At 49.4% G+C, this 12,253-nt stretch overlaps 1 protein-coding gene across 1 annotated transcript in view; it reads right to left on the minus strand.

The window, feature by feature from the left end:
* Window positions 1-4,069: 4,069 nt before the first annotated feature.
* Window positions 4,070-12,253, minus strand: part of Tmem51 (transmembrane protein 51) — a 53,455-nt gene continuing 45,271 nt past the window's right edge. The window contains 3 exon segments of the mRNA XM_028880666.2: window positions 4,070-5,239; window positions 10,029-10,171; window positions 10,173-10,558. Of these exon segments, the coding sequence (XP_028736499.1) occupies window positions 4,828-5,239; window positions 10,029-10,171; window positions 10,173-10,370 (753 nt within the window). The 5' untranslated portion in view covers window positions 10,371-10,558 and the 3' untranslated portion in view covers window positions 4,070-4,827.

A 12,253-nucleotide genomic window follows, 5' to 3' on the forward strand; every position in this document is an offset into this window, starting at 1 on the left:
CAACCCCTTTCCCCTCCAGCTTGCTTCTCAGTCATGGTGTTTCATCACAGCAATAGTGACCCAAAGAAAGACACTGGGATTGAACTCAGGTCACCTTTACAAGCTGATCCATCGCACTGCCCCCGTGTTTCTGTTAGAACTTTTTCTTAGTTCATTTATTCATTGGTTCACACATGCATGTGTGCATGCTTGCTATAGCACCTGTGTGGCGGTCAGAGGACAATGTGGAGGAGTCGGGGACAGAACTCAAATCATCAGGCTTGCACTACGTCCACCTTTACCTGCTGAGCCATCTTGTCTCCCTCAGCATTAAAAGGATTGGCTTCCTCCCACAGCGTCTCCTGGAAGATGGGCATTTCAGTAACCATTTCTCCACTGCCTTTGTGTGGGTTCTGATGCTGAAATGAACTGACTCTTGGCCAAGGCTTTCATAGTGTACTTGTATCTAAAAAAAAAAAAAAAACCGCCAACAAAATAGCTTGGAGACTCGTACTTGGGATCTGATTTTTAAAACAAACAAGAAATTTTCAGAAATAAAAAAATGCAGCTCTTGCTCTCTCTCACTTAATTTTGAAAGAGGCAGAAAACTGGATGTCACAGGTGGCTTTATGCCCTAGCTTGTATCAGATCCTCGTTTCCATGCAAACACTAGTCACACGGCTTATCAGATTTTATTCAAGAAGTAAAAGTTTGCAGTCTCTTCAGCGTAGTATTTTTCTCACGGATACTGGTGACTTTATTCGGCTGGGCACAGTCATTGGGAGTATGTTCAGATATGACAGCGCAAGGACAGATACGAAGAGTGAACATTTGTCTGGTTCTGAAGTCTCACACAGTTCCCGAATTCTCCACAGTGCCGAGGCTTATCTCTGGACGCCATACTGACTTATCTGATGTTTTCTTTCTGTCTTCTTCCTGAGAAGATCTACAACCCGGAAAAGGCATGCCATGATTTCTGTTTCCAAATTTTTATTCTGATCGTTTTATTTTGTTACATGCATTGACTCCAAGCATGCTGATAAATAATCTACAAAGTCTCAGAGTGTGTTTGACTTTGTAGGAACACTGGCCATTATCTTTCCCATATCTTTTATAGAATGCTAATAAATTCCAGGTTAGAACAACTGTGGAAAGTTCTGTTAAAGGCAAGCTGGGGACAGACGCAGAGAGGAAGCAAGGGACCAGAAGTTTGCTCCTATGATGTCACAGGGAGTTATACCTGAAGTCTAGAATGGCAGAGGAATAGGAAAATTGGCTTTGTAAAAGCTACTTAAAAAAAAAGAAAACTCTTAAGTGACGCACTCAGACTGATCTCTAAGGATAACAGTTTCTTTTTAAAAAGAATCCTTTTTGTTTATTATTTCATTTGTGCATAGGCACACACATGCCATGGTGGATATGTGGGGAACCAAAGAATAACTTACAGGAACGGACTTCCTCGTCCCAACATGAGAGGGACTGGATGATGGCTGATGGGATCTCAGAGAGGAAGGGTCTCCAGGGGACTGTCTTGAGGGCCAAGGTGAGAGACGCAGGGGAGGCTGCTCTGCAATGAAGCTGACTGCAGAAGGAAGCTGCCTTTGGTGAGCTGAGGACCCTCAGTCCTTGTCCCTGGGGGAGCCGGGAGTGCCATTAAAGATACTGTGTCTTCCTGCCTGCCTGCCAATCTGAGCTTAAACCCCTCAACATGGCGTGGAAGGAGAGAACTCAAGTCTGCAAGTTTTTCTTCTCACTCCCACATGTTCACTGTGGCATGCACACACACATAAGCACTCTCTCACACACATTCATGCATATGCACAAATAAATGTATTTTTTAAAAATAAGCCTCATAAGGTGCTCAGAAGTCGAGGTTAGTACTTCATGGTGGGAAGTCACAGCCGTCGGCTAGTCACAGTGCGCCTGCTGTCAATACAGCAACCATGGCTTGCGTGCTGATGCTTGGCTCCTGTTCTCCACTTGCACAGTCGGGGACCAAAGTCCCAGGGTGAAGGAGCCTCACCCAGCCCAGCTTCTGGTTGGGTTTCTCAAGTTCCTTCAGCTGTAACCTGTAGCTAGAGTTTTCCTGCCTTGCCCACAGTCAGGACAAATCTCTGTCACCCGCCAGTCCCACAGCCGCTCAGACCCAACCAAGTAAACAAAGGACTTATATTGCATACAAATTGTATGGTCATGGTGGCAGGCTTCTTGCTAACTGTTCTTATAGCTTAAATTAATCCATTTCCATAAATCTATACCTTGCCACGTGGCTCGTGGCTTACCGGCATCTTCACATGCTGCTTTGTCATGGTGGCGGCTGGCAGTGTCTCTTTCCTCTGCCTTCCACTTCCCAGAATTCTCCTCTCTCCTTGTTCCACCTAAACTTCCTGCCTGGCCACTGGCCAATCAGTGTTTTATTTATACAGAACGATATCCACAGCAGTAACCTGAAAGTATGGAGGTCACTTGGCACTCACAAGACTGCTGACATTACTCTATCATGGGTCGGGGATATAGCTGGATGGATTTTTTGTTTGTTTGTTTTTTGTTTTTTTTGGTTTGTTTTTTCGAGACAGGGTTTCTCTGTGTAGCCCTGGCTGTCCTGGATCTCACTCTGTAGACCAGGCTGGCCTCGAACTCACAGAGATCCACCTGGCTCTGCCTCCAGAGTGCTGGGATTAAAGACATGCGCCACCGCCCACCTGCTGGATGGGTTTTAAAGCATCTTGGATGAGGGTCCCTCCCTGCTGTTCCACAGCCCTGGGTCCACTGAGGCCCAAGAACACCTGGGCAACATCTTGAGTTTTCTCCCTGATCTCTGCCTTCTTCAGTTTGCCTTAAGAACAAAAAATGTGGCAGGAAGATGGCTGGGGACGGCGTTCAGAGGCATAGCCTTGTCTGTCATATGCTGGGTGTGGGGTGGTGGTGGTGGTGGTGGTGGTGGTGGTGTGTGTGTGTGTGTGTGTGTGGTGTGTGTGTGTATATTAGATCCTTCGCACCCAAAGAAAAAAAAGACAAGAAGAAATGAAAAAGGATGAGACTTTTCTTTTGCTTTTATCTTTTTCCTTTTTTTTTTTTTTTTCCGAGCTAAGGACCAAACCCAGGGCCTTGTGATTGCTAGGCAAGTGCTCTACCCACTGAGCTAAATCCCCAACCCGTGCTTTTATCTTTTTAGTCTTCCTCCACCCATTTCTTTTTAAAAATTAAAAAAAAAAAAACCTAAAACCCTTTTCTCTCTGTCTCTGTCTGTCTTTTTCTCTCTCTTTCTCACACACACTGTGTTTTGAGACAGGGTCTCATGTAGCTCAGGCTAGCCTTGAACTCACAGAGGATGACCTTGAATTCTTGATCCTCCTGCCTCCAGCTCCTGAGTGCCAGGATTACTAGTGTGCACCACCAGCCTAGTTTATGTGCTGCTGGGGATCGAACTCAAGGCTTCCTGCATTTGAGGCGAGCCCCCTACCCACTGACCCACATCTCCAACTCAGACTTTTCACAGATGTGAACCTTTTAATATCATCCCATCTCACTTGGGCTAAGCCTGTGATTTCCCTTCTAGCTTCCTGGAGCTTGTGAAACATTCAGAGCCCAACCACTTTCTCTTCCTCAGATTCCAAGGTGCCCGTAGCTCCCAGGAGGCTGCTCCAAGCCCTGATAACAGAAGGAGTCCTTTGAACTCAGGTCTCTCTTCCAGGCTTTCTTCCAGGGCCAGGATCAGGACTCCAAAGTTTCTGTTCCCTTCCTTAATAGTGTGTGGTCCCTGGGGTGTTTCACAGTGGTGTGTACTGCACTGTAGACACTGTGTCCTCCTAGAGGACCTATCTACCTCCAGTCAGTTCTGGGTTAGGTGACAGGCTGAGCTCCTTCCTGGGCTACCTGGGTCAGGATGGCAGGCTACTCTAAATTGCCAGTCTCAGCTTCGAAGCCAGATGGTCTGAGCTCAGAACTACTTGTTAGTGGTGCAATGCGGGGTGCCTGCACGAATCTAGGATTGTGAGTTAATCCGCACCAGACTTGGGTAAAGGGGACATGGGATAACACCTCTGGTCCCTAGAACACAGCTCCCTGTGAATTAAGTGTCCATGTTGACTGGTTGTTATTATTGGTGTTATTTATTCCTGCTAAAATGACTCAATGGTCAGGTGTGCTACATATAAAACACTTTATTATAAAATGCCCAGCCGCACGGCATTTGAGAAGACATGGAACAGTGACTTTTCCTCTCTTGCCTTTCATCACCCATGAGAGACCAGTGTACCGAATCAGACAACCACCTCATGTGTCACGGTGCTGAAGGTCATCAGGCCGTAGACCCTCAAAGAACCGACAGCAGCAGGGGCCCCTAGGGGCCTCCCGGACAACTCACCCCCACACGGTCATCATTTTATTCATAAGACAGTTCTGTGTCCTTTTGGCCAAAGCTGAGCCATGTTCTCCGCCTGTTTGAAGCTCCGGTGAAGAAAGCGAGCACAACACTTGGTTTCTTTTTGAAACCCAGCAACTGTGGTGGAAGCGGAAGGAGACAACCTGGGTTTACGTCCGTCACTGGGGATCCTGTCCCAGCTCAGAAGAGGACTGTGTCACCAATGATCCCGGGTTGGGAAGGAAGATGGAGGGGATGCCAAGGCCATACACCTTGCGGTGGTCCAGCTCATCTCAAGCCTCAGCATCCCTCCGATGCACCTGCTACGTGAGGCCCTGTGACCCATCCTTAGTAAAGCCCTCTACCCAGAATCCCCATCACAGTGGCTAAGTGTGCCCTGACCCCTCGTCTGGGGCTGAAGTGGCTTCGACGCAGTCTGTTGGTGTGGAGGGTGAGACGGGAGGGAGTGAAATCAGAGGGGTCCGTCAGTCGGGAGGCCGGGTATCAGGGGCCTTGGCCTGGACCTCATCGTACTGTGGTGGCGGAGTCAAAGGCTCGATAGAGGGTGGAGGAATGTTCTTGTCTGGGAGGTTGATCCTGAAGTCTTTGAGGTGAAGCTTTTCAGATTTAATCCTTCGAACCTTGAGTGGCTTCAGGCGTTTGGCCAGCTTGGAGTTCTGCCTGTCGGGAGCATGCCCTGGGCTGGCCTCTGTCTCGGCCCTAGTGCCCGTGGGGGTCATCTCGTCGAGCCCCGTGAGCGACTCATAGGAGGGGAGAGAGATGCTTAGTCTTGGGTTCTGCTCCTGCCCCCTGGTTTCCGAGTAGCCTGTGTTCATCACTTCCTCGTAGCTGGGTACGTAGTACCGTGAAGAGGCCTCCTCCTCCTCTTCCTCCTGGCTGCAGGATGACAAACACAGAGTGTCAGCGCACACTCAAGTCACTGAAAGGCCACCAAAGGTGGAGTCGGGGTTGTCTGTGTGCACTAGGTCTGCACATACCAATTCTGCAAACCACATGTGGGCTCTAGAAGTAATTAGTAAGTATCGTGACATAGAGGAACCAAGTTCCTATTTCTAACTGCACTAAAAGTATGGACTTTTATTGTGCCCATTTTACAGATGGGAGGAACAAATACATCAAGGTTGTGATGGTTAATGCAATTGTCAACTGGGCAGGATCCAGAAGCGCCTAAGAGAGAAACCCTTGGGCCTGCCCCGAGGGGTTTCTAGATTAGGTTAGCTGAGTGGGAAGAGCTACCCTGACTGTGGGCGGCACCATCCCACGGGCTGGGGTCCTGGGCTGAACAACAGGGAGAAATTGAGCTGAGCACCAGCACCCCTCTCTCCCTGCTTCCTGACCGTGGACGTCATGTGACCTGCTGCCTCATGCTCCTACGACTCTTCCCTGCTAGGATAGACTGGGCCCTCAAGTCTGAGCCCAGACAAACCCTTCCTTCCTGAAGTTGATCTTGTGAGGTTTTTGACAAAGGAGCCTACACAGAGATCAAGGGACCTGGTCTCCATTCAGGAAATTAGACGGCAGGAGACCAAGGCCTTACTGAACTACTACGTGGTGGTGGTGTTTGGGTGTGAACTTGGCTTTAAGCCTTTCACGCTTCGTAACATACAGGATGGAATATTTATCCCAATGTCTAGCTCAGTTCTTTGGCCAAAGGTGCAGGTGCTTGAAACACTGTGGATGTGAACTGCGATGGTGTCCCCAAATAGAGAAGGAACATCTCTCCCACATTATTCTTTACTCTTTGCACCTTTCCTGGATCTCGCTCTGTAGACCAGGCTGGCCTTGAACTCACAAAAATCCGCCTGCCTCTGCCTCCTGAGTGCTGGGATTAAAGGCATTCTTTACTTTTTTATGGCCCCACATTCACGGAACTCACCTGTGCAAGTGGCAGGGGTAGGGAATTATGTGTAACTGATTCTCCTCTTTTCTGTATTTTCCATGTTTTCTAGACTAAGCCTGTGTGACGGTTAAGTCTGTGTGACGACCGTGGAATGGCAGAAGACCTTCCCAGAAGAGACTCACATCTGAATCCTAGAAGATGTCCTCCCCAAGGTCTCAGGCCTCATCCCTTCCATGACAGGCCTTGATAGAACAAAGGTGGCTGGGAGGAATTCTGCCCCTTTCCTGACTCACTGTGGAACTGGGATAGCTCCACTCTTTCATGCCCTGGACCAAGGATGGTCCCCAAGGAGTCCCCTGGATCTCAGGTTCTTGGGTTAAGGCTGAATGGCACCCCTGAGAAACCTCCCTGGCTTCCAGCTTGCAGACAGGAGATGAGGGGACTTCCTGATCTCTATAGATCCATGATCTAATTCCTTATAATAGATCTCTCTCCCTCCTTTTTTGGGGACAAGGTCTCAAGTGGCCCAGGTTAGCTTTGAACTCCCCATGGAGCAGAGGATGACCTTGAACTTCTGAACTTCTTGCCTCTGTCTCCAAAGTGCTGGGATTACAGGTGTGCACAACCAGTTTATGTGGTCTTGGGGGGTGAACCCAGGGCATCAGGAATGTTAGGCAAGTACTCTACCAACTGAGCCACATCTCCAGTTTCTCTCTCTCTTTTTGGTTTTTTTGAGACAGACTTTTTCTGTGTAGTTTTGATACCTGTCCTGGATTTCACTCTGGAGACCAGGTTGGCCTCGAACTCACAGAGATCCACCTGGCTCTGCCTCCCGAGTGCTGGGATTAAAGGCGTGCACTACTGCCATCCGGCCCCCAGCTTCTCCTCTTAATTACAGTTACAGTCATGCGCCACATAAGCTATCACACTTGCCTCAACAGGGGACAGCAGAACGGACCCTGTTGGTGCTGGTCTCATAGACTGTATCACCTAGTGACACCATAGCTGTCTTAGTTTGTATAAAACTGACCCTGATCCCACAGTTCTCAGAATGTGTCCCTGTCATTCAGCAGTGGTAGCTGGCTCTGTTTTTTGTTTGTTTGTTTGTTTGTTTGTTTGTTTGTTTTGGGACTGACACTAACATGACTATATATGTATTTCTTTTTTCTGTAGTGGGAATGGGACCCTGCACCTCACCCATGCTAGGCAAGTGCTCTACTACTGTGGTGCACCCCTAGCCTGCATGTATATTTTCATGGCCAGAAAATGAGGCCAGGGTATGGTTTAATCCCAGTACTGGGGAGAAAGAGGCAGGTGGATCTCTGTGAGTTTGAGGCCTTCCTGGTCTACATAGCAAGTTCCAGGCTAATCAGGGCTACATAGTATCTTAAAAAGCCAAGAGGAAGGAGGGAAGGAAGGAAGGAAGGAAGGAAGGAAGGAAGGAAGGAAGGAAGAAAGAAAAGAAAGGAAGAGAAAATGAGGCCACTATTTCTGACATAGAGCAATCTCCCTCCTTGCTACATAGACAATCCAAGGGAAGAAAAGAGAAACATTGCAAATTCTATCTGCATTCCCTAAAACAAAACCAAAAAACCCAATCCTTCCACCAGAGGCATCATGGTGAATAAATACTGTGGCCACCCGACTGTCTGCCATGGACCCCCCTAGTCCCACCCACAGTGTCTGATGTGCCGAGGCCTCCCTGAAGGCTACAAGCTCTATAATGTTTCTTTCTCAGTGTTGTGGGATTGCTCCCCGCTAGACACAGGCCAGTTGTGGCTGGAAGAATTCCAGGGACTGGTATGTCCTGAGGCCACTTGATAGATGGACAATCAGGTTGTTTCTCAGTTCTCCTATTTAATTTAATTTTTCATCCCTCTGTCTGTCTCTCTGTCTGTCTGTCTATCTTTGCTCATGTGCTTGTGTCATGGTGCACATATGAAGGTCAGAGGCAATTTTCATGTGGGTTCCAGGGATCAAATTTAGGTTGTCGGACTTGTCCCCAGGCTCCTTTACCCACTGAACCGCTTTGGTGGCCCCATCATGTCCATAGCACACCATCTTTGCGATTCTCTGATGCCAGAGGCCGCCTGTCTCGGCTGACACAGGTGAGAGAGGTCGCTTGGGGCAGAAAGCGTCTTTTTGTTTGTACCCCAGATCAATGAGATCGAACACCTATGAAGTCATGGTTTATGGCCTTTGTCTACTTTCTGACCAGTATGTTCATCTTTTGTGTTTATTCGCAAGGGCTCTTTTGTGATGGAGGGAGGGGTTCACCTTCAGTGCCATATTGGGATGTGGAGTCACCTAGGAGACACACCTCTGAGATATCCGTGAGGGCTGTAGGGAATGGATGAAACTCTGAGTCAATGTGCATTGTTGACATGAGCAGGACCGTGTCAAGGATGTCAATGTCCCAGACTTGTAGGCATGGCAAGGCCTTCTTCTTGGTCTACCATCCACCAGCAGGAGCAGAAAGTACTGACTACAGCTTCCACCCCAGATGACTTCAGCGTAAGGCTACTTACTCCCCTACAGAGAGCCCCTAACGTGGTGAGTTTCCTGGCTGTCGCTCGTGACCCTTCATCTGAGTATACCACCCACCAGATCCCAGCTTTAATTTTGTCATTTCTTTATTCCCTGTGGTCCCAGTCAGGTCAAGTCCAAAGACATGCAGGATGAGGCCAAGGTGTTTCCAAAGAGGAAACTGACTTCAGGGTGAGCAACGCCATCCATGGGCTGGGTGTGGACGAGGTGGGGGAAAGGAGAAAGTGAGCTCAACACCAGCCTTCATCTCTCTCTCTCTGTCTCCCAAGCTCCCACATAATATAACCAGCCACCCCAGGCTGTTGGAGCCACACCTTCCCCTCCGTGATGGACTCTAGCCTCAAACTGAGAGCCAGATAAACCCTTCCTTCCTTAAGCCGACTCTGTGTACTTGGTCAGAGCAGTGAGAGGAACATCAAGTACAGGTGCTGTGCTGACTACGTATCCTTGTCAGCTTGACACAACCTAGAATCAGATGGGGACCGGCCTCTGAGAATGTGGTGTGTGTGTGTGTGTGTGTGTGTGTGTGTGTGTGTGTGTGTGTGTGTGCGCGCGTGCGCGTGTGTGCATGTGTGTGAGAGAGGGTTATCTTGATCACGTCAATGGAGGTGGGAAGATGCGCCCTGACTATGGGTGGTAGCATTTCATAGACTGGGGCTGAGACTGACTCAAAAGGAGAGATGGAGTTGAGCGCAGGTCTGCACCATTAACTCATTGCTCTCCGTTCTTGACAGTGGGGGTGATGGGACCAGCTGCTTCAAGTTCCTGCCATCTTGGTTCCCCCAAAATGATGGACAGTGACCTGGAACTGTGAACTACATCAATCCTTTTCCCCCTCAAGTTGCTTTCGTGGAGTGTTTTTAATCACAGCTATGGAAATGAACCTTAAGAGAGATGCCAACTTTTATCACATATCCCCCCATATCTATCATCTATCTTTTAAATATGCTGGTGGTATTTTGGGCCAAGTGAAATATTGTGTCTTGACCTTCTCAAATCCAAGCAGACACACACAGCACCTGGGACAGAGAGACAAACAAGCAACCTAGAGCCCTGGTCCCCACCGGCCCCGCCAGTTTCTGTGGGACACCTTGTAATCCACCTAAGCCACAGGATTTGGGAAGCCCGCAGCTAGTAAGCACAAAGGTATTTGTAAAATGGTATGAGGCACCTTCCTGGAAGAGAGTGGAAATACAGACTCATAAAGTTCTTTCTCAGTGAGCCTGTGTGCAAGTGCGTCCCTACCCTAGCTGGAGGGAGCAGTCAGGCATGTCTCACCTGTCTTCCTCCTGGGTGGGAGGCACAGCTCCCGCTTGTTGTTGGATGCGGGCCAGCTCCTCGCTCTGCCGCAGCTTCCTCTTGTCCCGGATGCTCAGGCAGATGGACAGCAGCAGCAGCATCACGCCAGCGCCGACCAGCACGATAGGCCACCGAGAAAGTCTTGCTCTTGAGGATGCCACCACCTCCCTCCGTCTTGTTGCCCTGAGCTGTTGGCTTATCTGCAGCGCTGAAACCAGGGACCAGGTTCCACATGGCCATGATGACCCCGAGGACCAGCATCCCCAGGCCGATGGCCGTCAGTGCATAGTGTGAGCCATTGGCCTTGGACTGGGCCATCATGGCAGCAGAGAGGGGCAAGACTCGGCTCAAAGAGAGAAAAATAAATTAAAAAACAGTAGTGTGACAGATACTCCTTCCACGCAGCAAAGAACCTCTCCTATGCCACAGTAAAAAATTGTCAGCAGACACTCAAGTGATGGCTCTCTTCAAATGCCAGGCATCTGGGGTGGACCGGGCGGATGAGATGTCTGAGAGAAGAGAGAGAATGGGAGATTATCAGCTCTGATTTGGGGAGGTTCTATGTGAAGGAGGTACCAGGCAGGGCTCAGCTACCAGGCTCCACCCTGGCCTTACCTCTAATACATTCCAGATGTTCCAGCCACCACCCCTAGGCTAAAAGGGAAAACCAGATCTGTCCCTGCAGGAGGCCAGCGAGGTCAGTGCTCAGAGCAGCCAAAACATGCTGTGAGGTTTAATGAAGTGTGGTCTGATCTCATCTCTCCTAGGAGAGCTTGGGGGTGGGTGGGTAGAGAGATGGCATCTCTGGGCCATGGTCAGTCACATCACGGTCACCCTGGGGTGTGTGTGGGGGACTGCAGCAGTTAATGATGAGTCCCATCCAGCCATCCTGCTGGGGTCAGCATACTACCCTCACTGGCTCGATATTGTCTTGGAGGAGAAAATCTGTCTTCTTAGAATGATGTGCACGACCTCCTTAGCCCTAGCTTTACCACCTTGGTCTGCAGCCCCTCCTAGAATCTCTGCAGTACCAGGTCACCCTTCCAGGTATTTGTGTATGCCCCACGAGCTACTGGGGTGGGCCTTTCCTTCCCATTGCCCTCTTCATTGTCTCTCAGCCCTGCACACAACAGGTTCTCAACTGAGTGTGTTCATGTCCGGTGAAATGCATGGAGCGTGTAGGCTTGCCCAGGAAGATGAGCGGTACCACCTTCCCCCACCTCCAAAAGGAGGCAGAGGTCTGTACATGCTTCATCTTCTGTGTTCAGGAGAACACAAAACCAAACCAAACAGCCAACCAATCAAACAAACAAACCCCTCTTCCGGTGAAGCAGCTCAGATTCCAGAACCCCCGGCAGCTGAGGGAACCTAGAGGTAAGGCATCAGAGCTGTAGTTTAGGATAGACTTGGAGATCATGAGGAGCTGAGGGCAAGGCCCCAGTCTGCCCACCCCTCAGTCAGGGGATGGAGTGGGCAGGAAACATTGCCGAGCAGGATCGCACAGTCGGCGCTTAGATGGAGAGGCCTTGTTTTCAGTCTGCATTCTTTCCGACCTTTCTGAAAGCACAGCTGATCGGGGAGTCTGCAATGTGATGCCGCCAAGATGTTTTCTTGTTAAACTTTCACCTTCATCTGAAACTCTCCGCTTTGTTAAAAATCACTCTAAAAATATCTAGGACAACATCCTCTCTCAGCTTGAAGTCCTCCATGCCTTCTTTTTTTCCCACCCAGTAAATATTTGTGGTGCATCTGGCTACCTGAGAGTGCATGGCGAAGGAAGGTGAAGACACTCCAGAAGCTTCGATGAGAAATGGAGGAAAGTGTGTGACCAGTGGAGCTGGGCAACAGGGTTCCAAGCTCCAGCTGGGGCTTCTGGAAGCTTCAAAGAAGGAAAGTTTCATGGGTGTGACAGGGCTACATACAGAATTCACTGTTGTGTGCATGGGCATAGGTGTGTATGCATGTGTATGCACGGCTATGTACAAACAGGCACACATGCGTGTGTGTGAATGCATGATCGGGGTGTGTGTGAAGTACACAAGCATGTTTACATGTGCAGGTGTTACATAAGCACATGCTGTGTGCCTTATGAGCACAGGGATGTGGAAGGCATGCGTGTGTGTGTGTGTGTGTGTGTGTGTGTGTGTGTGTGTGTGTGTTTTCACGGTGCATAGAGTACAGACAGCTGCAGTAGGAACAGAGGG

The sequence above is a fragment of the Peromyscus leucopus genome, chromosome 2, assembly GCF_004664715.2.
Source record: "Peromyscus leucopus breed LL Stock chromosome 2, UCI_PerLeu_2.1, whole genome shotgun sequence".
In the NCBI taxonomy this organism is placed as follows: Eukaryota; Metazoa; Chordata; class Mammalia; order Rodentia; family Cricetidae; genus Peromyscus; species Peromyscus leucopus.